Below are 24,318 nucleotides of genomic sequence, written 5' to 3' on the forward strand. Positions count from 1 at the left end.
CTCCCTCCTCCTCTGCGCGTCACGTGCGAGCCGGCCTGGTCATGTGAACTCGGCGCGTGGGGGGCGGGGAACCCGGAAGTGGCCTGCTCCTCCCCCTCCCCCATTTCTCTCTCGGGTCGGGGAAGCGGCGAGGAGGAGGAGGTTGGCGTGGTCGTGGTTGTCTCTGAGCGGGTGCAGAGGGCGCCGAGGAGGATGGCGGGGCAGTGCCTCTGAGCATGGGCGGACCGCCTCTCTGCCTGCAGGGGGGTTGTTGGGAGCCGCAGCCAGGCAGGCGGGTAAGGGGTTCGGGGGGGTCCGCTGCCCCTCCCTAGGTTTTCTCTCAAAGGCCGCGAGAGGGGACTTCCTCCCTCCCATAAGAGCAGGAGAAGAGCCCCCCTGTCCACGTCGGAGGGAGAGCCCATTCCAGCCCAGAGACTTGATTCCCGCAGCGGCCACGCAGGGGTGCAGTCGCCCAGGGGGCGGGGGAGGGAGCAGGGTCCCAGCCAGTCAGCATGAAAGGGGAGCGTGTTCGCCACTGAGAAGAGCCCTCCTTGTCCTTTTGCGGTGATTGGAGCCAATCAGAGTGAAAGGAGGTGAGTCAGGTACTGAGAAGATTCTTCTCAATGCCTAACACTCAGTCTCCCCTTTCATGCTGATTGGCTGCTAGGATGTCCGTTGCAGTGGAGTGTGGACTCACAAAAGGATGCAGAGAACACGGGAGGCAAGGGGAAAGGGGGTGCGGCTGTGAGCAGGTGTATGGCGTGACTGTCACGAAGGGACTCTGCCCTTCTGAATTTGCCAGGGTCCTACTGCCGGCCAGGCAGGTGGGCCAATGGAAGGCCCAAAGCAGGACCCCAGCACAGCTGTGGCCTCTCCCAGCGGTCCCAGGCCTGCCCCTGCCACAGGCCACCGCCTTCCTTGACTGCCGTGACTGGCTCCGAGGGGAGTTGCGGGCAGATGCCCTGGGACATCACTCAGTTGCTGCTCTGTGCTCCTTTGGCAGAAAGGGCAGGATATAAATGTAGCAAATAATAAATAAATAAAACTTTCTTACTCCACATTTTATTTTGAGGCGGGTGGGGAGGTGTTGACCTCTTCTGATTATCTCTCAGAACCTGATTCTGTGGAGAGTTAGGCACGGATTAGCCTGTGTTGTGTGCTCCAGGGTTCGTTGGGGTATAACTCCCATTGTGCGTGACCATTGGTTGTGTTCGCTGAGGCTGATGGGAGCTGTAGTTCAACAACATTTGGAGGACATCATGTTGGCTATCCCTGAGATAGGCTCACTAAAGCCCACTGATTTGAATGGATTTATATATGCCTAATTCTGCACAGGATTTGGCTATTAAAACACACACATACTGTGTTTATTACATTTTTTTTAAATTCTGCCATTCCACCAAGGCACTTAGCATTTATGATGCAGCATCTCACAATGTTGTCCTCGCAAGAACCTAGTGAGGTAGCCTGGTCTGAGAGAGAATGTCTGGTTCGAGCTTCATGGCTGAGCAGAGCTTTGAACCCCTGTCACCTTGGTCCTAATCTGGCGCTCTTTGAAGTTGCACCACTGTGGCTCTCATGTTAAAATTTGGTGCTGGGCATTTATCAGCTGCTCTTGGTCACATGACTTCCTGTGCTAATCCATTCGTTTCTTGATTTCAGGGTGAGGGAAGCCACTCCTGGAGCATGAATCACAAGACGTTCCAGGGAGAGAGATTCGCTTGGCCTTTCATCAACGGACAAAGAGTCGTAGTTTGGAGGCGTCAGCCAAGACAGTCTTCAGTCCCCAAGCAGGAGTCCAAATGGCTCCCGATATGCTAAATGAGGAGCCCCCCAAAATCACTCAGCTGACTTGAATTTTCTGTGGACAATGGCTCTGTTGTTGCTCTTGTCCTGACTGGGCGAACATCTGTGCTCCTTCAGTTCTGAGTGTGGTCTGTGGAGCTGCTTTGGAATTGAGCATCTTGGTTGAATGTGCTTGGCATGAAAACAAGGCTAAGGGGCCCTTGTTGGCATCGGCATCATAAGGAAACCCCCCAAACCACCCCTTGGGGGGATTTGGCCATCCAGATCCAAAACCCACTCTGGACTGAAGCGGGCGGCGGGTAGATGGAGCAGTGAATAACTTTCTTGACAATGAATCCAGTTCTGTGCCATCTCTTTTGGAAGAGATGCCCTTCATGACGATAATGAGATGTGTGGTGAAGAGAATTTGAGTTAAATGGCTGGCTCTGTGCAGTCTGATCCAGCCCCCAGTGCCTGGTAAGTACCATCGCGGCATTGTTGTGGCTGCTTCCCAGTTTTGTATGGTCTTCTTTATTTTTTATTTAATCCGTTGAATCTCAAACATTGAGCAAAGCTGAACCGTGGAGGATCCAGGACAGACACGAGGAAGTCCTTCTTCATCCAGAGCATAATTAAACTGTGGAATTTGCTCCCTGAAGAGGCGGTGATGACACCAATGTCAAATCCATGGAGAAGGCGGTCAGTGGCTACTAGTCACCATGGAAAATGCTACCTCTGGTTGGGGTCTGTGGCACCATGGCTCTGAATGCCTTTCACTGGAGAACAGGAGCAGGAGGTGGCTGTTTCCCTCGTGTCCTGCCTGTGGGTTTCCCAGAGGCATTTGGTCAGCCACTGTAGGAGACAGGGTGCTGGACTGGATGGGTCGTTGGTTATATTCTTGTCATTAAGTAATAATGTGCAGGTTAGTTCCTTTGTTTTGTGCTGGGCTGTGCCAGTCCCCTTTAGCCTTCTGGGGGTTTGTTTCAGTCCCTGTGCATATGGGGAGGCGGCAGGGGTACAGCGAGGGTCTCTGACACACTTGAAGCTCTTTTCTTGGCAAGTGTGAGTGTTAGAAAGCGCATAGCTGTGTTTTGAAACTCTTCTAACGTGCCTTCAAGAATCCTGGACTGTGGTTCTCCCATCTCGCTGTGTCTAGATCCCCTTCCCCGGGGAAAAACCAGGTTGTCCTCTGGAGAGTATTGACAGCTCCCTTGCGATGGTGCAGCCTGAATGTCATGGTGCTGAGGCTGATGGGGTATTCCTGGATTCGTTGGACTGGGGCTCCTAGATGAAATTGAAGACACAGGCTTGCAGCAAAGTTAGGCCTTTGCTGGTTATGTGCACAGAGTCAGTCTCTCATGATGTTGGTGGAGAGCTGCCACATGGCACCGCTTGCCTGGGTTTTTATACATTCCAGGACAAAGACTTTAGCATTAACGAATCAGGAGGTTACACATCAGCATTGCATAGGCACTGCATTGGTATTGCATTATGTTCTAGTCAATTTGGCAATGTTCAGCACTTCACATACCAGTACATTTTTGCTATGGGCTAAGCATTTCAGTTAATGCAATCCTTCCTACGTCTTGGAGAGTACAGGGATGTTCAGCGTCTGTTCAGTGTTATCGTATAGAATTCAAGCTGTACCACACATCTCAGCACAGCCAGGGAAGACCGCTCTGACAAGAAAAAGGTTCTGGTTGGCTACTAAACTATTAAAATATTATAAACCTTTATAGCTTTATGAAAGAATATATTTTGCTTATTGTTTATATATAAAAAATTCCCCATCGATGCTTTGCAGGTGGAAGTACTTTTTCCTCTACGATGGCTCAAAGGTGAAGGAAGAAGGAGACCCCACGCAAGCCGGGATTTGCTATTTCAACCCCCGCCAGGTAGGGCTTCCTCATTCTCTGCCTGCCACAAAGCCTGTGGGGTTTGCTCTCCGTAGCCCTTTGTTTCCCCAGCCAGCTCCTCGTCCCTCTCTACTGGCAAGCATTGTGCTGTATGCCGCTTGGGACAGGGACTGAAGGGGAGCGCAGAGCTGGCGCTAGCCGTTGCGCTTTTAGTTGCTCATGCTTCACGCCTGGCGGAGCCACCTAGCTGAGGATGTGCCAAGGCCTGTCTGCAGCAGGAGCGTGACGTGTCTCTTCCTTCCTCACCCCTCAGACTCCTCTGGACCAACAGGAGTTACTGTGCGGGCAGATAGCCGGCATGGCCCGCTGCGTAGCAGAGATTTCTGGCTCTCCGCCGGGCCTCATCCGTATGAGAAAAGCCAAGTTTGCTGTGAAAGTGGATGGAAACTACCTCTGGGTGAGTCTGTGCAAGGCAGTAGGTTGTTCCCGTGTGGGCTGAGAGAGGTATAAGGCTGGCGATGGTGAAGTCTCAGGAGATGGGTGGACTGAGCAGGCAGGTGTTGCAGTATGGCTGCCTGCTGGCAAACAGGAGAGTCCCATGTGCTGGCTGTGTGTAACCTCCATGTCCAGAGGCAGTCTACCTCTGAGAGGTAGTTGTTGGGGAGCAACCGCAGGAGAGGCCTCTGGTCTGCAAGCCCTGCTTGTGGGCCCTGAGAGAGATCTGGAGGCTACTTCTGGGTTGCTGGTGCCAAAGGGCCTCTGACCTGATTCTCTAGGTCTGCTCTTGCACTCTTCTTGCTGTAATACATGAATGGAGCCTCTGTGTTTGGGGCAGTCTACCTGTTATATGCCAGCTTTCACCCTCATGTCCTGCTTGTGGGCTTCCCTGAAGCACGGCTTTGGCTGCTGTTGTGGAGAAACAGAGGGCCCGGACTACATAGGCCCGGCTTGGTTTGGTTTCCCTGGGGCTCTCCTTGATGCCTCTCCCCCTTCTCTCTGCCGCAGGTACTGGGCTGCACAACTGACCTTCCTGACATCAGCTGCAGGCAGTTCCTGGAGCAGCTGATTGGACTCTTCCGCTTCTATCATGGACCCCTTCATCAGGCTTACCTGGTGATTGCTGGCTAAAGTGGGCTGTGTGGCTCTTGCTCAGGAGCCAGACTGGGGTCTCCTCCCCACAACCATTTCCTTCCTCCTGCCCCTCCTTGTCCTGACCCCAAGCCCACGGACCTGATCTGCACCTGCTCATCCTGCCTTGGCTGGGGGCTCTCAACAGGCTCCTTCCCTTCAGGGTGCCTTCTGTGGCCTGAGCAATGGCTTTCGCACATCTTTGAAACAACACGGTTCTCTCAAGGCAACCCACAGCCTGGACACATCTCCTCGAGTGCTAATTAAATGTCCCTCTCTCTCAGGGTGATGAGTCATTTGGTGCAGGGGGTGGGGCAGGGAGCAAGTGTGAGTCTAGGAAAGCATTTCTGTACCATGATGTAAAAAGAAGAAGTAACAAGCTTTGCTTTCTTCCCTTTCATTTCCCCGTCGGCACAAGCAGAGTTCACCAGTATTGCTGCTTAGGAGTTGATGGGTTTTAGAGAGCTCACTGGGCAGCTGGAAAAAGTTCTGTGTAAATAGTATTGCTGTTCTGTCTGTGGCTTCTTCCGGTGCTGCTGCTTTGTCTTAGTGCTTAATTTCTAAACAAACAGGTGCTGGGGCTCAATGCCTGGGAGTCATGTCTCCCTCCAAAACCCCAGATGCTCAGAGCCTGGTAGTGGGGAAAAAAGCATTTCACAGGTGCCTGGGGGCATTTCCACCTTGATTGTTCCTCCTGTGTGGCTGATCCCTGATGTGAAAAGTTGCTTCCAGGACTGAGCTCTCGTGTCCTCTGAAATCTTAGATCCCGCTTCTCTCAGATTTTGCCCTGGCTTCTCCCATTGGGCAGGTTCCTGCAGCCAATGAGCCGGCGGCACACTGGCTGCAGTCCACACATCTGGAATAAACTCCTGCCTGCTGATGTGGTCTCTGTGCCCTTCCCAGGAATGTGCGCAAGAGGAGCTGGACCAGGAATGGGAGCGGTATGCGGAGCACCTGCAGCGGAACACCAGTGACCTGCACCGGATCTTCAACTCCCTTTGGGCCTTGGACAAAACCAAAGTAACTCCCTGAAGCAGCACTGGGTTATAGTTTTGCTCTTTCCCCTCCCTGCCTGGTAGGGAAGATTTAACGGTCTCATCTGTGCTCCTCTCCAGGTGGACCCACTGCTGTTGCTGAAAGCGGCCCTCACCTTACAGGCCTGCCAGCGCACGTGCCATGTGCTGGCCGGGTGCATTTCCTACAAGGGACTGTGAGTATCTGGAGTGCCAGTGTATGGAAGCGGAAGGTTTGCTTGCTGGGCTTTCCTGGGCCACCTACTCAAGTGTGCACTCTGGGGGGAAGGATTGCAGCTCAGTGGCAGAACATCTGCTTTGCATGTAGAAGGTCCCAGGTTCAGTCTCCAACATCTCCAGGCAGCACTCGAGACAATACTAAACGGGATGGAACCAGGGCTGACTTGGTGCGTGGCCAGTTTCCCATGTTCCGGAGTGAGTGTGTTTGGTGCAGATGTCACTCAGCCCTGGTACTCACTCCACAGTGTGTTCACACTTCTCTGCAGAGGTCAGAATCCACATTTTCACTCACAATTGTGCTTGTGTGTATAACAGATGTGGGGAACCTTTGGCTCTCCAGATGTTGCTGAACTACAGCCCCCTTCCTCTCTGGCCATTGGCCATGCTTGCTGGGGCTGATGGGAGTTGCAGTTGAGCAACATCTGGGGTGCCACAGGTTCCCCACTCCTGTTGTATAGACTCACCCCTTTAACCTCCCAGATGGTGAGTTTGGCAGGGTGGCCAAAGTTGCTGCATGCTGGGATCTTGTGGCTGCAAGCTTGGACATGCTGGACCTTGCCCTGCTCGATGTAAATCAAGCCAGGAGTTTCTGTACAGAGTTTGCAGCTCTCCAGGTTGCCTTGTTCAGCTGAACGTCAGGAGAAGACACAACATCTCACCCCAGGAATTCAGGGGAATGTTGGTGGTAACACTTGCCATCTCTGCCTAGGGTTGTCAGCACACAACTGCCACCTGACCTCAGTGCCAAAGTTCTGCTGCAGGAAATGGAGGCAGACCCAAAGGTAAGCTTCAGCTTTGCAAAGTGAAGCTTGGCTAGGTGCCAGCTCAGTGCTTGGGGAAAGACACGGAGCATCCATATCTCACTTCACAAGTGTGGAATCTGAGAGCTAATTTGTGTGTGTGTGTGTTAAAGGAGCAGGTTTCTGCTCCTTGTGGTTACTGAAGAAGTTAGGGATGTATGTCAAAAATACCTAGGGAAGACTAGCATGACTAGACTTCACTAGAGTTTTCTGTTTATTACTATAAATAGGAACATGCTTTTATTATTGAAGGATATTCATCAGAATAATCAAAAAAAGGGTTTTGTATATTTACTTATTTCCACCGTTGTTGTCATAAAAGTAATATAATACCAGATTAGTGCTGACCTTGGCTGCTTCCTAACCTCTCACGGCCATTGTTTACCTGACATCTACCGGCCACCGACTCCAGGTCTTCTTCCAAGGCACCCACAGCTCTTACTTCTTTTGAAAATGTTTCCCGGAAGCAGAAGATGTTTAATATAAATGTGTAAATCTTTGGTTTGGGCAGTTCTGGGTCCGGTTAATTTTTTGGAGTGGGGTGGGGAAGTATGGCCATGAAATAATTCCAGTCTGGAGACCTTGAAGGCGCTTGTCTTGGCTCCTTATTATCAGGCTAACCCTCCGCTTCCATTTCAGGGTGAGCCAGAAAATGCGGCTGAGCTGCAGACTCAGGGTAAGTGTCAGGTTGTCAGGAGGGGAGAGGTGGCCTGGGCAGGCAAAGGTGGATGACACCTTGGCAGGTGGCTGGGTTATTTGGATGTCGCTTACACAAGAGGCAATGCAGAGTCCTCTTGTATCTCTCGAGGTCACGTCTTCAAACCTTTTCCGCTGCCCTGCCCCCTACCCAAGTCTAGCTGTGTATGAGCTGATGCCACATACTCTCATGAGGAGAACTTGGGCCTTGCACATACTCAGAGGCTGAGTGCTGGCACTAGCAATGCGCTGCAGAGCAGACCCGTCCTCTGCGAAGCCCTGGCTATGTCCAGGCTGGTGGTTCAGAGAGAGCAGCATCTCTAAGACCATAATCAGGCCAATGGTCCATCTGGGCCTGTACCCTGTTCTCACACTGGCCAACCAGGTGCCCCATTGGGAAGCTGAGCACAAGGGCACTCCCCTCCTGCTGTTTCTTTTTTTTTTACAATAATTTTTATTCAAATGTTCATAAAACATACAAAACAAAATCATAAAACATTCAAAGACAAAAAACAAAACAAAACAAAAATGATTAAACAAAAAAATAAAATGTTGACTTCCCATTTGTCGCAGATCAAATCAGTTATAGGTCTACAATATATAACAATCCTGTCTCTTAAATTATATTATAAAATCACTTTCCTCCAGTAGTTATCTTAATTAATCATCAAATCTCATAAACATTACTTTATTCTTTCCACAAAAAGTCAAAGAGAGGTTTCAATTCTTTAAGAAATATATCTATCAATTTTTCTCCAAATAAACATGTCGATTAATCCATCTCGTTAATAATAATAATAATCTTATTGTCATAACCATAGTCCAAATAAACATATCGATTAATCCATCTCATCAAAATCTGTTAGGTCCAATAATTTCAATAGCCATTATTCCATTATCCATATTAATTCCATCTTCCATCTTCAATAGTCCTGTTAAGTCCAGTAATTTCAGTGTCCAATCTTCCATTATCAGTATTCCATAATAATCTTGCTGTCATAGCCATAGTCATATAATAAGAGTCTGATGGGAATTTCCTCTATCCCAAATATTTTCTTGCCATCGATTCTGAATAAGTTGCTGAAATATTGTTGTAAAGTCATATCTCTGTTCTTCTTTTTTACAAAATGCACTGGCTCATCTCTTGAGAGTTTTTCCATTGTCACATGGCTGCAGTTAATTCCATAGATTTTCTCTATATCAAGCTCCATCACGTCATTCCAGTCCAGAAGATTATCCAAGCCATTGATAACTTTATCTCTAATATCTTCATTAATTTCTTCAGAGATAACGTTAAATTCCAAACAGTAGATTTTATTTCTAATATCCATAAACTCCAGATCTTTTTCCAATTCCACATTTGTTCCAATCTCCAGGGCTTGTATCTTCCCTTTATTTTTTCTTTTCTCATCTCTGATCTCATTCTCCTCTCTCACAGGATCCCCTATTTCTTTAAGCTCCTGCGTCATTTTGCTCAGTTCAATTTTCAGCTCCTTACTGCCCTGTCGCAGGGTTTGTTTCGTTATCTCAATCTCATCCATTATTTTCTGAAACATAATTACTTCCAGATTCTCAGCCACTTTCTTGATTGCCATTTTTAAAACCACGAAAACAAAACAAAACAAAAATAAAGAAGAACCACTTCTTATTTCAGCAACAATTGGGTTAATATTCCAGGCTTGATGACATCACAGTATAAACAGAGCAGCCTGCCTTATCTCTCTATGTTCAAGAATACAAAACAAATTTAGTTCCCAGCATCAAAACAGTTAGTGGCGTCGTGAAGAAGCAGATTCGTCAAAATAAAATAGACCAAAAAGAGAATAGTCCCAGACAATATAATGTTCCTTGGAATAGAAATCCCTCTTCTGTTTATATCTTTAGAATGCACTTCCAGGACAGCTTTTTGCAATAGAAACAGAGATAAGCTGTTAATTTCGTGAATAACAGAGAAGAGTTATAGCTCACCCAGAAGTTCTTTAAAGGTGATTCATTTGACAAATCTCTTTTTGCTGCAACAATTTAAACCAAGTAAAAAAAATAATAGAAAGAAGGGTGCTTGCCTGTTAGTCTGTTTTCTCTTTGAAGAAAAGATAAAAGAAAAGATAAAGACTTCCGGGAAGGGTGACTTCGCTTGTGCCTGCTTTTGAGACGGGCTCCCGCCTCAAAAGAAGCTTATTCAGATATAAATCAGTCAGAACATTTTTTTTTTGACTGATGAAATTTCTCCCGGGCAGGGAGAAACGTAGAGATCAACCTCAAAAGCCTGTTTTTGTTGGGAGGACTGGATTTCATTAATTTATGAGAAAAGGTCCAGCCAGCAATGCCGGACGGACTTCCGAACAAGCTGTATCTGATTAATGCGATACGTTTATCCCCTCCTGCTGTTTCAAGCAACTGGTATTTAGAAGCATCCTGTCTCCAACCACGGAGGCAGAGCAGAGCCATTGTGACTAGTAGCCATTGATAGCCACCTCCTCCACGAATGTGTCTGACCCTAACCCTTTAAAGCTTTCCAAGTTGGTGGCCACTCCTGCCTCCTGTGGCAGTAGGACAAGGTTCAAGCACAGCTCCTCTTCCTCCTGTCTGGCAGACTCCTTGGTGTTAGAGAGAATCTGTAGCCCCAGTTCTGTGTAGTGTGTGAGGAAATTCGGAGGCACTTCTCTGCGTTCTCAAAGGTCTTGATGTGTCGCTGGCAGCTGGCCATGCCCATATCCAGAGGAGCTCATAGGCCTCCCTGTTGCTCCTTCAGGCCTCTCCCTGAACTGCTCCTATACAAGGCCCCACCTCTCCGAGGGCTTGTGATTTACACAGTCCAGTGCAGAGGCTGTTTAATGCAGGGAGGTTATCCCAAGAAAGGAATTTCAGGTTATCTCTATCCCATTCCCTGGCAGGCCATTTATCATGTGGGTTAATGATCCTGTGGAATGGCTCACTAGAGGCAGCTGCTTGCCACTGTGTGGGATCTGCTTAATCTATGATGGAAGAAAGGAAAACAGGTGGCTGACTCTCTGCTGGCTTCAGCCTGCTGATATTCACCCCTGGAACACACTCATAAATGTCAGGTTCAGGCCAAGTCCCAGGAGAACCGCTCTTCAGAGGTCTTTAGGATGCTGTCGTCATTATTTACATTTGTTCGTTGGTGTGTACAAAAGAAGTCATCTCAAAGGGACCTAACAAGATAAAATACCATATATAAAACAATTACAACCAGAAAATTCAAAACAATGAATACAGAAATACATAATAATAATAATAATAATAAATTTAATTTCTTCGTCGCCTATCTGGCCAATGGCCACTCTAGGCGACTTACAAAATTGTTAAAATACAATTAATAAAATACAGTAATACAATATAAAAACAATACATCTGCAGCAACAATATTAAAACTGGGCAGGAGGCATTACAGTTATAACAATTAACCCTCCCCGGATACCCCGAAGGCCTGCTGAAAAAGCCAGGTCTTTAAGGCTTTCCGAAATACATTTAGGGAAGAGGCATGCCGGAGATCTTGTGGGAGGGAGTTCCAAAGAGTGGGGGCCGCCACTGAAAATGCCCTCTCTCTAGTACCCGCCAATCTAGCTGTTTTTGTTGGCGGGATTGAGAGAAGGCCCTGTGTGGCCGATCTTGTCGGGCGGCATAATCGGTGGCGTTGAAGGCGCTCCGTGAGATAAACTGGGCCGAAACCGTGTAGGGATTTAAAGGTCAATACCAACACCTTGAATTGGGCTCGGAAAACATAAAAATGTTCATGCAGTACCCTAGTAGTAAAGTCAAGTCCTACCCACCCCACAAAAAGAGAAGCACCACTGTAGGGGCCAACTTAATTCCCAAAGGCTTGAGTGAATAAAAAGGTCTTCGTCTGGCTCCTGAATACTGCTAGGGATGGTGACCGGCACCTTTCCCTGGGGAGTGCATTTCCCAGGCGGGGGGCAACTGAAAGGCCCACTCTTGTGGCTGCCCTCTGCACGTCCCTTGTGGGAGGCACACAGAGAAGGGCCTCTGCTAAAGACTGCAGGGTCCAGGCTGGTTCAAATGGGGAGAGGTGGACCTTGTGGTCCAGAGCTGCACATAGCTTTACAGATCAAAACCCGCACTTTATGGGTCAAAACCAGTCCACCCAAGATGTCTCTTTTCCTTTTCCTAAGAAGCTCTCTGACACCTTTTGCAGAGCCCTCTTTGCCTCAGGGGGTAAGGATCACCACTGTTTACCTCTTGGAAGATGAAGCAGCCCCCCTCTGGGACCTCCCTGTGGAATGGATGACCAGGTAAGACTGGCGTGCAGTGGGGCTTTTGCCCTGCAGAGCTGGGCTCCTGCCTGTCCTGGCTTTGATTTCTCCCTTCCTGCTCTACATCCGTGGATTTCTAGTGCCTGTTTCCCCTGCGCACTCAGCCTTTTACACCCCAGATCCAGACAGTTGCACACCTGCAGCTGAATGACCTTTCTGGGGTGCTGGTAGTGTCCTGCAGGCTGTACAGGTTTCAGAAAAGTCTCGGGACTTCACACCTCGTCTTTTTGCAAATCCCGAATGCAACTTATCCTCTCTCTCTCTCTCTCTCTCTCTCTCTCTCTCTCTCTCTCTCTCTCTCTCTCTCTCTCTGTGTGTGTGTGTGTGTGTGTGTGTGTGTGTGTGTGTGTGTGTGTGTGTGTGTGTGTAAATTCAGTGCAGAGATGCATATTTTTTGCAAGTTAAGAAATGTTGCTTGATAGAGGAGGGCTCTCCTCTGGCAGTTGAAGAGGCGGACGTGCTCTGCCTGTGCCTGCAAGCCCTCACTTGGAGGGGCCCCCTTTTGGAAAGAGGTTCTGGGGAGGAAGCCCCTGTCTCTTTGATGAAGCCCTGCGGGGGTTGTGCTTTTCCCATCCATTCCTTTGCCAAAGGAGAGCGGAGGTGTCTCAGCCTGAGTCCCTGGTCTGGGGAAGGAGACAGCGAACGGTGGCTTTTCCTGTCCATAACTGAGTTCACTGTTGTGTGAAGAAGTTTTCCTTTGGCCTGTCCTGAATCTTTTGCTAGGTACTTTTACTGAGGGACCCTGAGTTCGCGTATAACCCCTAAGACAGGGGAAAAAACCTCCCTCTCGCTCTGCCACAGGTTCCAGGGAAGCCCAGCCAGCAGCAAAGAAGGGAAGACTTCCGCTGGAGCAACCAGCAGGTCAGGCGGTGCCCCGTTGGTGAGGATGGCCTTGTATGTCCACCACGTCCGAGGCTTGGTGCTCTCCCTCCTGGCTGAAGAGCAGTTCGCACACGCCAGAAGCTCTATTGAGGATGTGGTAAGAGACCCCATGTTAGTTGAGCTCTGCTCAAGAGTCCTTCCGAGCACCTGAGCCACCCAGCAACAGTTGCTCAACCTCCGGGGAGGGCCAGCTTGCATCCTGACCTTCCTGCCACCAGAGGGCCCCCCTCTCGCAAGATTCACCTGCAGCAGATGTATTTTGAGGAAGATCTGGAGGTAGCGTTTGCAGATGGAGCTGGGTGCTTTTGGATAAGTCAGAGGGTTTTCCCCCCATTTTTCTTCTTATCATCGCAAGCGTTTCATTGCCATGTGGCAAAGGTGACGGAGCCCGCAGGAGAAACCATCTCTCCTCCCCTCCCCCAAAAGTGTGGAGCTGGACTGGGGGGCAGGGGGTTGCCCTGTGGAGAGGGATGGACTGCAATGACTATCCAGTGCCCCTTCGTTCTGGGGCTGGCTTCTCGGCCAGCCTCCCTAGGGTGGCTCTCAAGGGAGGCAGCAGGGCCCTGGCAACCATAGAGTTTGGCCTGGTCCCATGGAAGAGGATGTTTGAGGCCATGGCAGGTGGGGCTGGGGGTGGTGTGAGCCCTGCCCTGTGCGAGCTGGATGTGGCCAAGATGTGGAGTTGCCCCAGCCCCCGGGGCCTGGTTCGTGCAGTGCAGGCGTCTTGCCCCAGATGAGCCTTTCCAAACTGGTCCTCCCTCGTGTGCTTTGCCTACAGTATCACAGCAGCCTGGCCTCCCTGAACGGCTTGGAGGTCCACCTGAAGGAGACCCTCCCAAAGGCCAGCCTCTCCTTGGCCAAGGCCACCTATGGCTTTGCGCACTACGATGCCCTTCAAAATGTCCTCGCCAGTAAGTCCTGAGGCAGCTGGGACTGGCCGGAGGGAGCCTGGCTGTCCGGGTGCTGCGGGAGGGAACTCTGCCCGGAGCAAAGCGCCTCCTAGAAGCTGCTGTGGCCCTGATGGTCCCTGACCGGCTGCTAGCCATTATGGCACTCTGGAACTAGCATGTACAGGGCCTGTCTGCCTCTGGATGCTGGAAGCCACCATGCAGCTGCCACGTTGGTGTCAGTGACTGCCACACAGCGCCCCCTTCCTTCCTCTCCCTTTTTAAGCCAACTTCCTGCCGACCACCAACCCCCAGGACCGTCCCTTCCTGAGGGCAGCTAGCCTGATCCATGCCGACTTCAACCAGCTGCCCAGTGCTTCAGAAATAACTGTCAGGTAAGGATGGGCTGGGGAGATGTGGGGGCATCTGTGCATGTGCAGACAGCAGGCCGGCTGTCCTTTTCAAATCTCTGACTGGCTGTTCATTCCACCTGAGAGCCCAAGCATGCGAGGCAGGATTTAGCTGCCTCCCTGGGCGGGAGAGGGAGGAGGAGGGGGAGAACAGCTGGCCAGAGAGAGCCCTGAGGCAGGAGCAATATCTGGGCCTTGGCGTAAGAGGCGGCCCTTGAATGCCCCTGACTTCCGCAGGAGCTGCTCAGGGGAAGCAAGAGGTGCTCGTTGGCTCTCTGCCAGCAGGGCCCATAATTTTGGCCCAGGAAGGTTTTGCTGCTGGGCCCGAATTTCCCAGGCAGACACAAGCCTTGACATTCGCAAGCAGACGGCTGCATTCCAGGAGACTGAGCTGTCCTCCAAGCTTGCAGGGCCAATCGCTGAGTTTATAGTTTATTTCCATTCCTTGCCCTCACCTTCCTCTAAGCTTGAAATGGAAATGGACTGCCTTCAAGTCAGTTCCGACTTATGGCGACCCTATGAATAGGGTGTTCATGGTAAGGGGTATTCAGAGGGGGTTTACCATTTGCCTTCCTCTGAGGCTGAGAGGCAGTGACTGGCCCAAGGTCACCCAGAGAGCTTCATGGCTGTGTGAGGATTCGAACCCTGGTCTCCCAGGTCGTAGTCCAACACTCTAACCACTAGGCCACACTGGCTCTCCTCCTTGGAGGAAAGGTGGGATATAAATGTAATACAGTTCCCAGGATTCTCTGGGGGAAGCCATGACTGTTTAAAGCGGTATGATACTGATATAAAGCATAGACGGGGCCTACAATGAAATGGACTCCCTTCAAGTCAATCCCCACTTACAGCGACCCTATGAATAGGGGTTTCGTGGTAAGCGGTATGCAGAAGGGGTTTATCTTCCTCTGAGGCTGAGAGGCAGTGACTGGCCCAAGGTCACCCAGGGAGCTTCATGGCTGTGTGAGGATTCGGTCTCCCAGGTTGTAGTCCAGCACTCTAACCACTACGCCACTCTGGCTGTCTCCCCCCCCCAGCTTAAGACACATCAAATCCCCACCCCGACCCAACTCAGGTGAAGATTTCCTCCAACGGTTGCAAGCTTTGATAGATGAATCGGCATGGCTAATCAACTAAGGGCGCAATCCCACTAGTATTTGCACTGGGCCAGGCGGAGTTGGATGCGGTGAACCCTCGGCTGAGCTGGCAGGCTGGCAGTGCTGCTGGGCTCTGCCGGGGAAGCCCCTCGTCCTGGCTGAGCTGCAGCACTGCTGGGGTCTCCTGGCTCAGCCAGCGGTCCACCGGAGACAGACAGCCTGGCGGACAGAGAGCCGGTGGAAGGCTTGAACATGGGACTTGAACATGGAACATGGGGTGTGTGGTGGAGGAGCTGGGGGCTGGGACTTTCACCATCCTTCTTGTGTTCAGAGCCCTTGTGTGGGTCCTGATCCAGGTAAAATTTCCACCGGCCTAAATAATTTCCGTGGTGGTCAATGGGGACCGCTTATTCCCCAGTAGAGGTATTCGCCAGCACCAGCTTTGGCTTTTCCAACTAAGCTGCTGTTTGCTGGTCCAGCGCCTCCTGAACCGGGAGCAGATGCCGTGAAGCTTTCTGATGCCCCCCCCTCCTGCCAGCTTCCCATGACTGGGATTGTTCTGCCCCTCTCTCATTGTTAATAACTTGCATTCACCAAGCAAGTCAAGCATGTCTCTTGGTTTTGGATGCTCCAAGTCATAATGTTTTGTGTGTTCTTTCAGGAATCATCGCAGTTTTTTCTTGCTGAATAAACAAACCAACTCCCTCCTTGTGCCCCATCCAGCCATCTCTCTGCCCTCTACAGGGGTGGTCCAGCATGGCTGTTAATGTGCTCAAACCACGGCCAGGCTTGTTTCTGCCGGTGTTGGCACACAGTGTTGGCTTTCAACATAATGGCACAGCCAGCTAAGGTTCTCATGGTGGAAATCTCCAGATGACTTTAAGAGTGTTCTGGAGTTTTGTCTGCTTCACAAATAATTAAGATGGCTCTCCTTCCTCAACCCTTGGGAGCAGTGGTGTTTTTTAAAGTAATACTCTATTTTAATTTTAGCATACAGTATTTTACATTTTAATCGGGGCTACAAACTAGGTTTCCCCAGCCTGGTGCCTTCCAGATGTGGTTTGTTTGTTTATATCCCGCCCTTCCTCCCAGCAGGAGCCCAGGGTTGAGTTCGTTTATTACGTTTATATCTCACCTTTCCTGCAAAGAGCACAAGGATGATATTTTTAGTGACAACCCTGTGAGGTAGATTAGGCTAAGAAACAGTGGTTGGCCCAAGGTGGATCCAAGTGGATCTCCAGGACAGAGTGGGGATGCAAATCTACACATTCACTTTGCACAGTGTGCCTATTGCGATACCCTTCATAAAAGTGCTCCCATGAGGCTTGTGAGCGAAGCCTCGTTGCCTGAGAGATCTCTGACCAGTTAACTGCCGCTAGTTCAGTCAGAGTATTGTTGTTGTTGTTTTATTCCATTTATATCCTGCCCTTTTTATCTGTCTTTTAATCTACTTATTTAAAAGTCAGCCCAAAGAAGGGAGTTTCTGCAGCTGCCGTTGCTCTGGCTTGATTGGGGGCTTCCCTTGTGGTGGAGCTTAAAGGGTGACAAATGAAATTGGGGGTTGTCTGAATCCCCTGGCCCTCGGGTCTGCGGCAGGGTGATTTTGGCGACTTGCCCCATGCCAGGAGGGTGAGGGGGCTGCATGTAAGGAGAGCCTTGCTGTTACCAGTCTAGCCTGCTGTTCTCTCGGTGGCCAACCAGATGCCCATTATGGGAAGCCAGAAAGTGGGACCCAAGTGTGAGATCGCTCTCTCCACTTGTGATTCCCAGTGACTGGTGTTCCCCTTCTGACAGTGGAAGGAGAGCTGTTGGGGCTAGTAGCCATGGGTAGCCGCCTCCTCCTCCTCCTCCTCCTCCATGCATTTGTCTAATCCTCTTTTAAAGCCATCCAAGTTGGTGGCCATCGCTGCCTCTTGTGGGAGCAAATTCCAGTTTTAACTCTGTGTCACATGAAGGAGTCCTTCCTTTTGTCTGTCCTGAATCTCCCCACATTCAGCTTCAGTGGGTGACCTTGCTGGGTTCCAGCATCAGGACAGAGGCAGACGTTTTATCGCGGTCTCTGCACCATGCATGGGCTACACACACCGTTTTTCTACACAAGAAAGGCCCAGCTGACACAGTCTTTCCTCACGGGGGTCGCAGCATTTTTTGCAGCAGGAGAAGTTTCAGGGCCACAGTTGTGCCTCTCTTGTACCCACTGGTCATGCCTGTAAAACATGGTTTTCTCTCCTCTGCCTCCCCCCCCCCAGGAATGCCTCAGTGGCCGTCTACGCCTGTCGGAATGCCGTCCACGAAACGTACTTCCAGCAGGAGGGGCCTCCTTTCCGCAACTCTGGGGTGCCTAACCCCCACGACGCGGCCTTTGGGCTGCCCAGCAAGGCCAAGCAGAAGCTGCTGAAGCACGGAGTGAACCTCCTCTGAGCTGGTGATGTGCGTCCTCGCAGCAGCTACAACCCTGCAGAGCGTTGGCCAGTCTTGTTTAAATGTGTCGAGTTCCAGGTGCCTGGAGGAAGCCTCTCTACGGCCAGGCCGTCAGCCGCTCCTCTCATATGCTCCCCCAGGTGCATTTAAGTGCAAGTGGCGAGGCTCTGGTGCTCACTGTGCCACACCTTCACTCCTTTGCCAAAGAAAGCCCCTGCCAGCTTCCCCATCCCTCCCTTGGCAGGTCCTCCTGCACCACCTCCCTTCTTCCTGGAGACGTGCTCCTGCCTGGGGAAAGGGACAAGATAGCAGCTCAATCCCTTCCAGGCTTCTTTGGAGAGCCTCTCTACCCTTCTGGAAAAGCGTGTGGGGCTTACACCTCCTGAAACGACATCTTTGGCTGCAGCTCATCTGCAGACTCCTGCCTGTGGAAAACTAGTGTATCGAAGATTTCCTTGTCTCCCTGACATGCTAATTTTCTCTCTAGTGGAGGGTTTGCTGTGCTGGGGGGGGGGGGGACAGCTTCAAAACCAAATCAGTTTCCTTCCTTGGGGGACTTTTTCTAAATTAGCCTACCCCCCGTTTGATGCTGTCCACATGTTTTGGACTACGCCTCCCTTTCAAAGGCTGTTCCAAGCTATAGATCAGCTCTAAGATGGTGGGTGATGCTTGGTGTTGGCATTTCCTGTTACTTTGCAGCTGAGGTCCTGTAATGACTCTTGCCCTCCACCCCAGGCAATTCCCTTGGCCCATCCTGGCTCTTCTCAGTTGAACATGGTCTGGCTGCACCCTCTCATAGTCCTGAGAGCCCACCCTCTCCACAGCTGCTGGGACTTGAGAAGGAGCCATGTGTTGCTTCTCCAGCCCTCCCCCCCCTTCTGAACCGGATGTCTGTCCTATTTATAGCCCTCTTGGGCAAGTGGGACCAGATGGCTTCATGTAGTCCCCTCCCCCCAAGCCATCAGCTGAGGCTAATTCAGTTCTGTGTCAGGTGCCTCTATTGGATCAGACATTTGCAATGGGAAAGTACCCGAGTGCCATCGCAGGGTGATTGGGACTGGACAGGTTGACCTCCACACTTCAGCTCTGTAAGCGGCACAACGTCCCGAACAATAAAGTTGCCAGCCTGGGCCTTGAGGCCTCTCTCTGGGTTCTTCCTCCTGCTTCTTCCCTAGGCAGGGCAGTGGGATGAGGTCAGCAGGCTTTAAAAGCCCCTCTTCTTCCTCCTGGAAAGTCTGGCCCCCAGTTCCGCTCAGCTGTCTGCCTGCTCTGTTGGAACGCAGAGCGGCACATGCCCCCAACTGCTTGCCAGGGGGCAACGCAGAGATTGGGGGCACTGGAAGGCATTAGGGCTGCGGGTGGTTTGGTTTTGAGCCAGACGGGTGTTTGCATAGCAACAAAGGCAAGGAAGTAAAACACCTTCTGTGCCTGTACAGAAAAGCCACGGCTGCCATCTGTGTGTGCCATATGTTGGCAGCAGATGGAAGAACTGTCCTCCCCCAAGGAAGAGACTGAAAGAAGCCCTTCTTGGAGGGAGCCATAGGGTGAGCAGACCCCCCCCCCAAAAGCAGTCACATATTCCCCTCTATGCATCCCAAGAGCACAACTTCTAGAATTCCCTGTCCTGTTCATAAGTTTGCATTTCCTCCCAAGAGCAAGTTCCTAGTCCTTATGGCTGCAAATAGGTGAGGCGTGAAGGCCTGGTGGAACTGCACTGGCCTTGATGCCAGGAGCGCTTGAGCATTGGTGCCATGTTGATTTCTTCCCCTCTTCAGCGCTAGCAGAATAATTCTGCAAAATGGGCTGCTGCACTAACATCCTGCCAAGGGCAGCCTTTGCCAACCACAGCTCTTTTGGACTATCAGCTTGAGGGCAGCTTAGTCCCAAACAGCTGGAGGGTGTCCGGTTGGCAAAGGCTGACATAATGTTTGGACTGGCTTTTTGCATACAAGCTCTAGACTTCCCCCCCTTGGTTGCTCCGACAACACACCTTTGTGCCTCCCCGCCCTTTTTGGAGAAGGAAGTTGCTGCCCTCAACCTTCTCTCCTTCCTTGGGATTCTGCAGCTACAGAGGTGTCCCATGCCGGCAGAACCCAACGCTCCAGTCCTGGCTCCAGCCTGGCACAAAGGGCAAGGCATAGTTTTCTGGCGCACCCTCCCCCCAAGCCAGCATGAGCTCCACATCCTCACCAATGTCAACGGTCAGCACAACTGTTTTATTGGTGGCAGTTGCTGGCACAAATACTACCGGGCCATCACGCGCTGAGCTGAACCCCCTTGCCTGCGCTGTAAAACTTCCTCCGGCTACTCTCTCAGCTTGGGAAGGGGTGCAGAGGAAACGATGCGTGGCTGTCGCTCTCCCCCATGCAAAGATGGTGCTGCAATGGAAGTTCCAACTGGCTGAACAGCCGCCTCTTGCCTGCGGAGCTGGTCCCATGCGGCGGGAGCTCCAGAAGGCCAGCCCTCCTCTCGCCTCCACTGCTGCCACTTCCTCCAAAGAAGGCCAAGCGGGTGCTGGATGCTTGCCCTGAGCCGAAAGCAGAAAGCAGGGGCCAAAGGGATGAGAAGGCACACGCAAGCAGATGCAAAGCTTGAGAAAAGGGGCCTGGGCTCCCACATGACTTGCCCCCATGCTGGGGGGCACTGTTCCCTCACCTCAGTCTGCTCTCAGCGGCTGCGGCCGGAATGGCGCAGGAGACCTGCTTTCTTGCAGTAAATGGGGAAAAACAGACCGGGGGGGGGCTTTTAGGCCATCCCAGCCCCTCACTGCAGGAGCAAGGACAGTGTCCTACTGAGCCACCCTCCCGTCCCTCTTGAGTTTTCCTTGTGTTCTTCGGGTAGGCCAAAGGGATGCTTTTGTCTTTAAAGAGAACGGCAAACAGTTGACACAGCTACATTCATCAAGAGCACCCTGGGGTTGGTAGAATCTAAGATCTGGACACTGCAAAACAGCAACGTTAACACACACAACAGCGGCACTGCCTAAACGCAGAGTGGAAACGGGCGGGGAGTGGAGGGCAGTAGCCACTCCTTTCCCCCAAGCAAAGGAGAGGAAGGAGGAGACTGCAAGGTGGACGTTTCCAGGTATAAAAATCTGCACAAAGAGCCTGTGAGCAGTGTGCATGTGCGCATGCACGCACACCTCAGGGCAGGCAATCTCTGTGGGGAGGAGGCACCAGGTTCAGGGGCCCCCCCAACCATGCCATTTGACTGCCCTCCAGCTTGCTATGTCAAGGGAAGCCATATCATCGTCCCGGAGCAAAGATAAAGTCAAGGGCCTGGCGCTCCGCAGCAGCGACATTTGGGTGCCAGAGGTCCACCATGAATACGGCCCGGGGGCCTTCCTCGGGCAGACCTGGGGGGAGAAAAATAGCAAGGGTCAGGGGGTGAGTCTTCTGCTCCCCAAGCACCGCCACCAGGCCTAATGGTTACTCCATATGTCTTCTCCATGGAGACTCAGCAGCAGCAGCCCTGGCAAGGCTTTGAGAAAGGTGGTTTGTTTATTTATTTATTTATATCCCACATTTCCTCCCAGCGGGAGCCCAGGGCAGCTAACAGTAGCGCTGAAAACACTTTAAAACATAAAAACAGACCTTAAAATACATTAAAACAAAATGTTAAAAACATTTTTTTTAAAGGGTTAAAAACATTATTAAAAAAAATTAACAAGCAATTCTAACACAGATGCAGACTGGGATTTATATCCTGCCCTTCCTCCAAGCAGGAGACCCGGGTGGCAAACAAAAGCACTAAAAACACTTTAAAACATAATAAAAACAAACTATATTAAAACAAAACACCTTTAAAAACGTTTGAAAAAAACCTTTAAAAAACATTTTTTTTAAAAAAAGGTTTAAAAACATTAAAAAGCAATTCCAACACGGACGCAGACTGGGATAAGGTCTGAAAATGCTTGCTGAAAGAGGAAGGTCTTCAGTAGGTGCCGAAAAGATAACAGGTGGTGCCTGCCTAATATTTCAGCGGAGAGACTTCCACAGGGTAGGTGCCGCCATACTAAAGGTCTGTTTCCTATGTTGTGCAAAACGGACCTCCTGATAAGATGGTATCTGCAGGAGGCCCTCACCTGCAGAGTGCAGTGATCGACTGGGTATATAAGGGATAAGACAGTCAGGTATCCTGGTTCCAAGCTGTATAGGGCTTTGTACACCAAAATATGACACGTTGAACTTAGCCTGGTAGCCAGTGCAATTCTTTGAGCAGCAGGGTGACATGTTGGCAATACCTTGCCCCAGTGAGCAGTCTCGCTGCCACATTTTGCACCAGCTTCTGAACCAACCTCAAGCGCATCCCCACAAAGAGTGCATTACAGTAATCCAGCCTGGAGGTTACCAGTGTGTGGACCACAGTGGTCAGGCTATCCCGGTACAGAAATGGCCGCAGCTGTCTTACCAGCTGAAGCTAGTAAAGGCCACTTCGAGGCACTGAGGTCACCTGGGCCTCTAGCAACAAAGATGGATCCAGAAGCACCCCTAGACTACAAATCTGCTCTTTCAGAGGGAGTACAACCCCATCCAAAGCAGGCAACCGACCAATCACCTGAACTCGGGAACCACCAACCTACAGCGCCTCCATCTTGCTAGGATTCAGACTCAAGTTTATTGGCCCTCATCCAGCCTACCACCGAGTCCAGGTAGTGGTCCAGGGCTTGCACAGCTTCTCCCGATTCAGATGTTACAGAGAAATAGACCTGGGTATTATCAGCGTACTGCTGACACCTTGCCCCAAATCTCCTGATGACCGCTCCCAAGGGCTTCATATAGATGTTAAACAGCATGGGGGACAAGATGGTACCCTGCGGCACCCCACAGCACAACTGCCAGGAGGCCAAAAGACAGTCACTTAATGCTATTCTCTGAGAACAACCTTGGAGATAGGATCGGAACCACTGTAAAACAGTTCCTCCGATACCCATCTCACCAAGTCAGCCAAGAAGGATACCATGGTCAATGGTATCAAAAGCTGCTGAGAGATCAAGTAAGAATAACAGGGTCGCACTCCCCCTGTCCTTCTCCCATTAAAGGTCATCCATCAGGGCAACCAAGGCTGATTCAGTCCCATAACCAGGCCTGAACCAGACTGGAATGAGTCATAAGAACATCAGAAGAGCCTGCTGGATCAGGCCAGTGGCCCATCTAGCCCAGCATCCTGTTCTCACAGTGGCCAACCAGGTGCCTAGGGGAAGCCCGCAAGCAGGACCCGAGTGCAAGAACACTCTCTCCTCCTGAGGCTTCCGGCAACTGGTTTTCAGAAGCATGCTGCCTCTGACTAGGGTGGCACAGCACAGCCATCACGGCTAGTAGCCATTGATAGCCCTGTCCTCCATGAATTTGTCCAATCTTCTTTTAAAGCCATCCAAGCTGGTGGCCATTACGGCATCTTGTGGGAGCAAATTCCATAGTTTAACTATGCGCTGAGTAAACAAGTACTTCCTTTTGTCTGTCCTGAATCTTCCAACATTCAGCTTCTTTGAATGTCTACAAGTTCTAGTATTATGAGAGAGGGAGAAGAACTTTTCTCTATCCACTTTCTCCTTGCAAGATAATCTGTCTTAAAAAAAACACTTGAGCATACTGAGGCCATTTTCCCCCTTGTAACCCAGGCCGGAGGTTTGCAAGGAGTCGGGAGGAGAAAGGTTCTTCCTACCCTGGTATTGAGTTTGGGCTTTTCTGGATGCAAAACGTGCTGTGCCAGAACTAACAACCCCCCTCCCCGAATGCGCCTCTGTGATGTGACAGGCCAAAGGTCTCTCCCTGGACTGGAAAGCAGCCCCTCCTTCCACCTCTCGGCAAAAGGCTGCAGGGCCGACCAAACACCTCACTTGCAGGTGACCACATTGAAAACCCTCCTGCGTCAAACAGCCCCAGCTTGGCCGGGGCGCTTCTGGATCCACGTTTCCCAGTGGCCACTGAACAGCATGTGCAGCGTCACACCACGTGCCACAGCCGGAGTGGGGAGACCTGTTTCCAGCAGAAGCCCCCGCCCCTTGGGGAGCCCGCCATTGCCCTCCGGCCCTGAGGGGCAAAGGACTGCAGACTTGCCTCCGTGGAATGCCGTGTGCAGGAAGGAGTCGTCGAAGAGCAGGCAGCGCCCTTCCGCCCAGCACTGGGGCTCCCCTCCCACAACCAGCTCGCAATTGCTGGGGGTCTTCAGGCCTGCAGGAAGGAAGAGGAAGAGGAGGAAAAAGAAGAAGAAGAAAGGGTGGGTGTTGAGGAAGGCTAATAAGCACCCGTGGTTAACACCAATGCTCCAAACCTCCCCAGGCCTGGATCCCCTTTCGCTGGCTGAATTTACCAGCCGGCCTCTCTGTATGTTTGCAGGGCTTGCTTGCTTGGCTGGAGCTGCTTGGCTGGGTCAGAGCAAGAGCCCGCCTGATGAAGAATTTTCCTTCTGTGGTGCAGAGGAGAGGGCCACCCCCCCCGTGTTATCTCTAGCAACTGGGATTGCAGCTTTGTTTAGGCTGCCACAGCTAATAGCTAGAGATAGAAAGTCCTTCAGAAATACGTTGAATTCTTACCAAAAAAAAGAAAGCCATACTGCTAGGCCAGTGACCCAAATACTATTGAGTCAGCCAGACCAAGTCCTGTGTGAAACACAGCCCTCCCCTGGCCGAGCAAGGACCATTTCCAGTCCTCTGTGAAATGTGCACCTCCTTGGCTAAGCTTGGGACCTTGTGCATGCAGAAGATGCCACGTTCTGTCTCCAGGGAGGCACGGTAGGCTATGCTGAGCTAGAGGTGCTCAAGGACTGGCTCAGGGTAAGGCACCTTCCCGTGTTCTTCAGACAATGAGAGGCAGGTACAGTCAGACCGGCT

The 24,318-nt window shown here is 51.1% G+C and overlaps 2 protein-coding genes across 4 annotated transcripts in view; one reads left to right on the forward strand and one right to left on the reverse strand.

The window, feature by feature from the left end:
• On the forward strand, positions 1-20,468 carry HPS4 (HPS4 biogenesis of lysosomal organelles complex 3 subunit 2). Of its 2 annotated transcripts, none has more exons than XM_061603119.1 (14): positions 1-275; positions 1,642-2,241; positions 3,569-3,659; positions 3,934-4,077; positions 4,626-4,733; positions 5,652-5,768; positions 5,864-5,958; positions 6,711-6,783; positions 7,441-7,477; positions 11,672-11,768; positions 12,591-12,768; positions 13,450-13,582; positions 13,845-13,953; positions 17,315-20,468. In XM_061603119.1, the coding sequence occupies exons 2-14, from the start codon at positions 2,201-2,203 to the stop codon at positions 17,484-17,486; spliced, it is 1,395 nt and encodes a 464-aa protein (XP_061459103.1). In that variant the 5' UTR covers positions 1-275; positions 1,642-2,200; the 3' UTR covers positions 17,487-20,468. The 2 variants fall into 2 exon arrangements, with proteins under 2 accessions (XP_061459103.1, XP_061459104.1); XM_061603120.1 differs by having other exon boundaries at positions 1-141.
• ASPHD2 (aspartate beta-hydroxylase domain containing 2) overlaps positions 19,684-24,318 on the reverse strand; it is a 15,713-nt gene continuing 11,078 nt past the window's right edge. For both annotated transcript variants that reach the window (XM_061603121.1, XM_061603122.1), the window contains exons 4-5: positions 23,546-23,659; positions 19,684-20,841 (exon numbers count right to left, since the gene is read on the reverse strand). In XM_061603121.1, the coding sequence (XP_061459105.1) occupies positions 20,732-20,841; positions 23,546-23,659 (224 nt within the window). In that variant the 3' untranslated portion in view covers positions 19,684-20,731. The remainder of the gene's footprint in view (positions 20,842-23,545; positions 23,660-24,318) is intronic.

Source organism: Rhineura floridana, chromosome 19 (assembly GCF_030035675.1).
Source record: "Rhineura floridana isolate rRhiFlo1 chromosome 19, rRhiFlo1.hap2, whole genome shotgun sequence".
Classification (NCBI taxonomy): domain Eukaryota; kingdom Metazoa; phylum Chordata; class Lepidosauria; order Squamata; family Rhineuridae; genus Rhineura; species Rhineura floridana.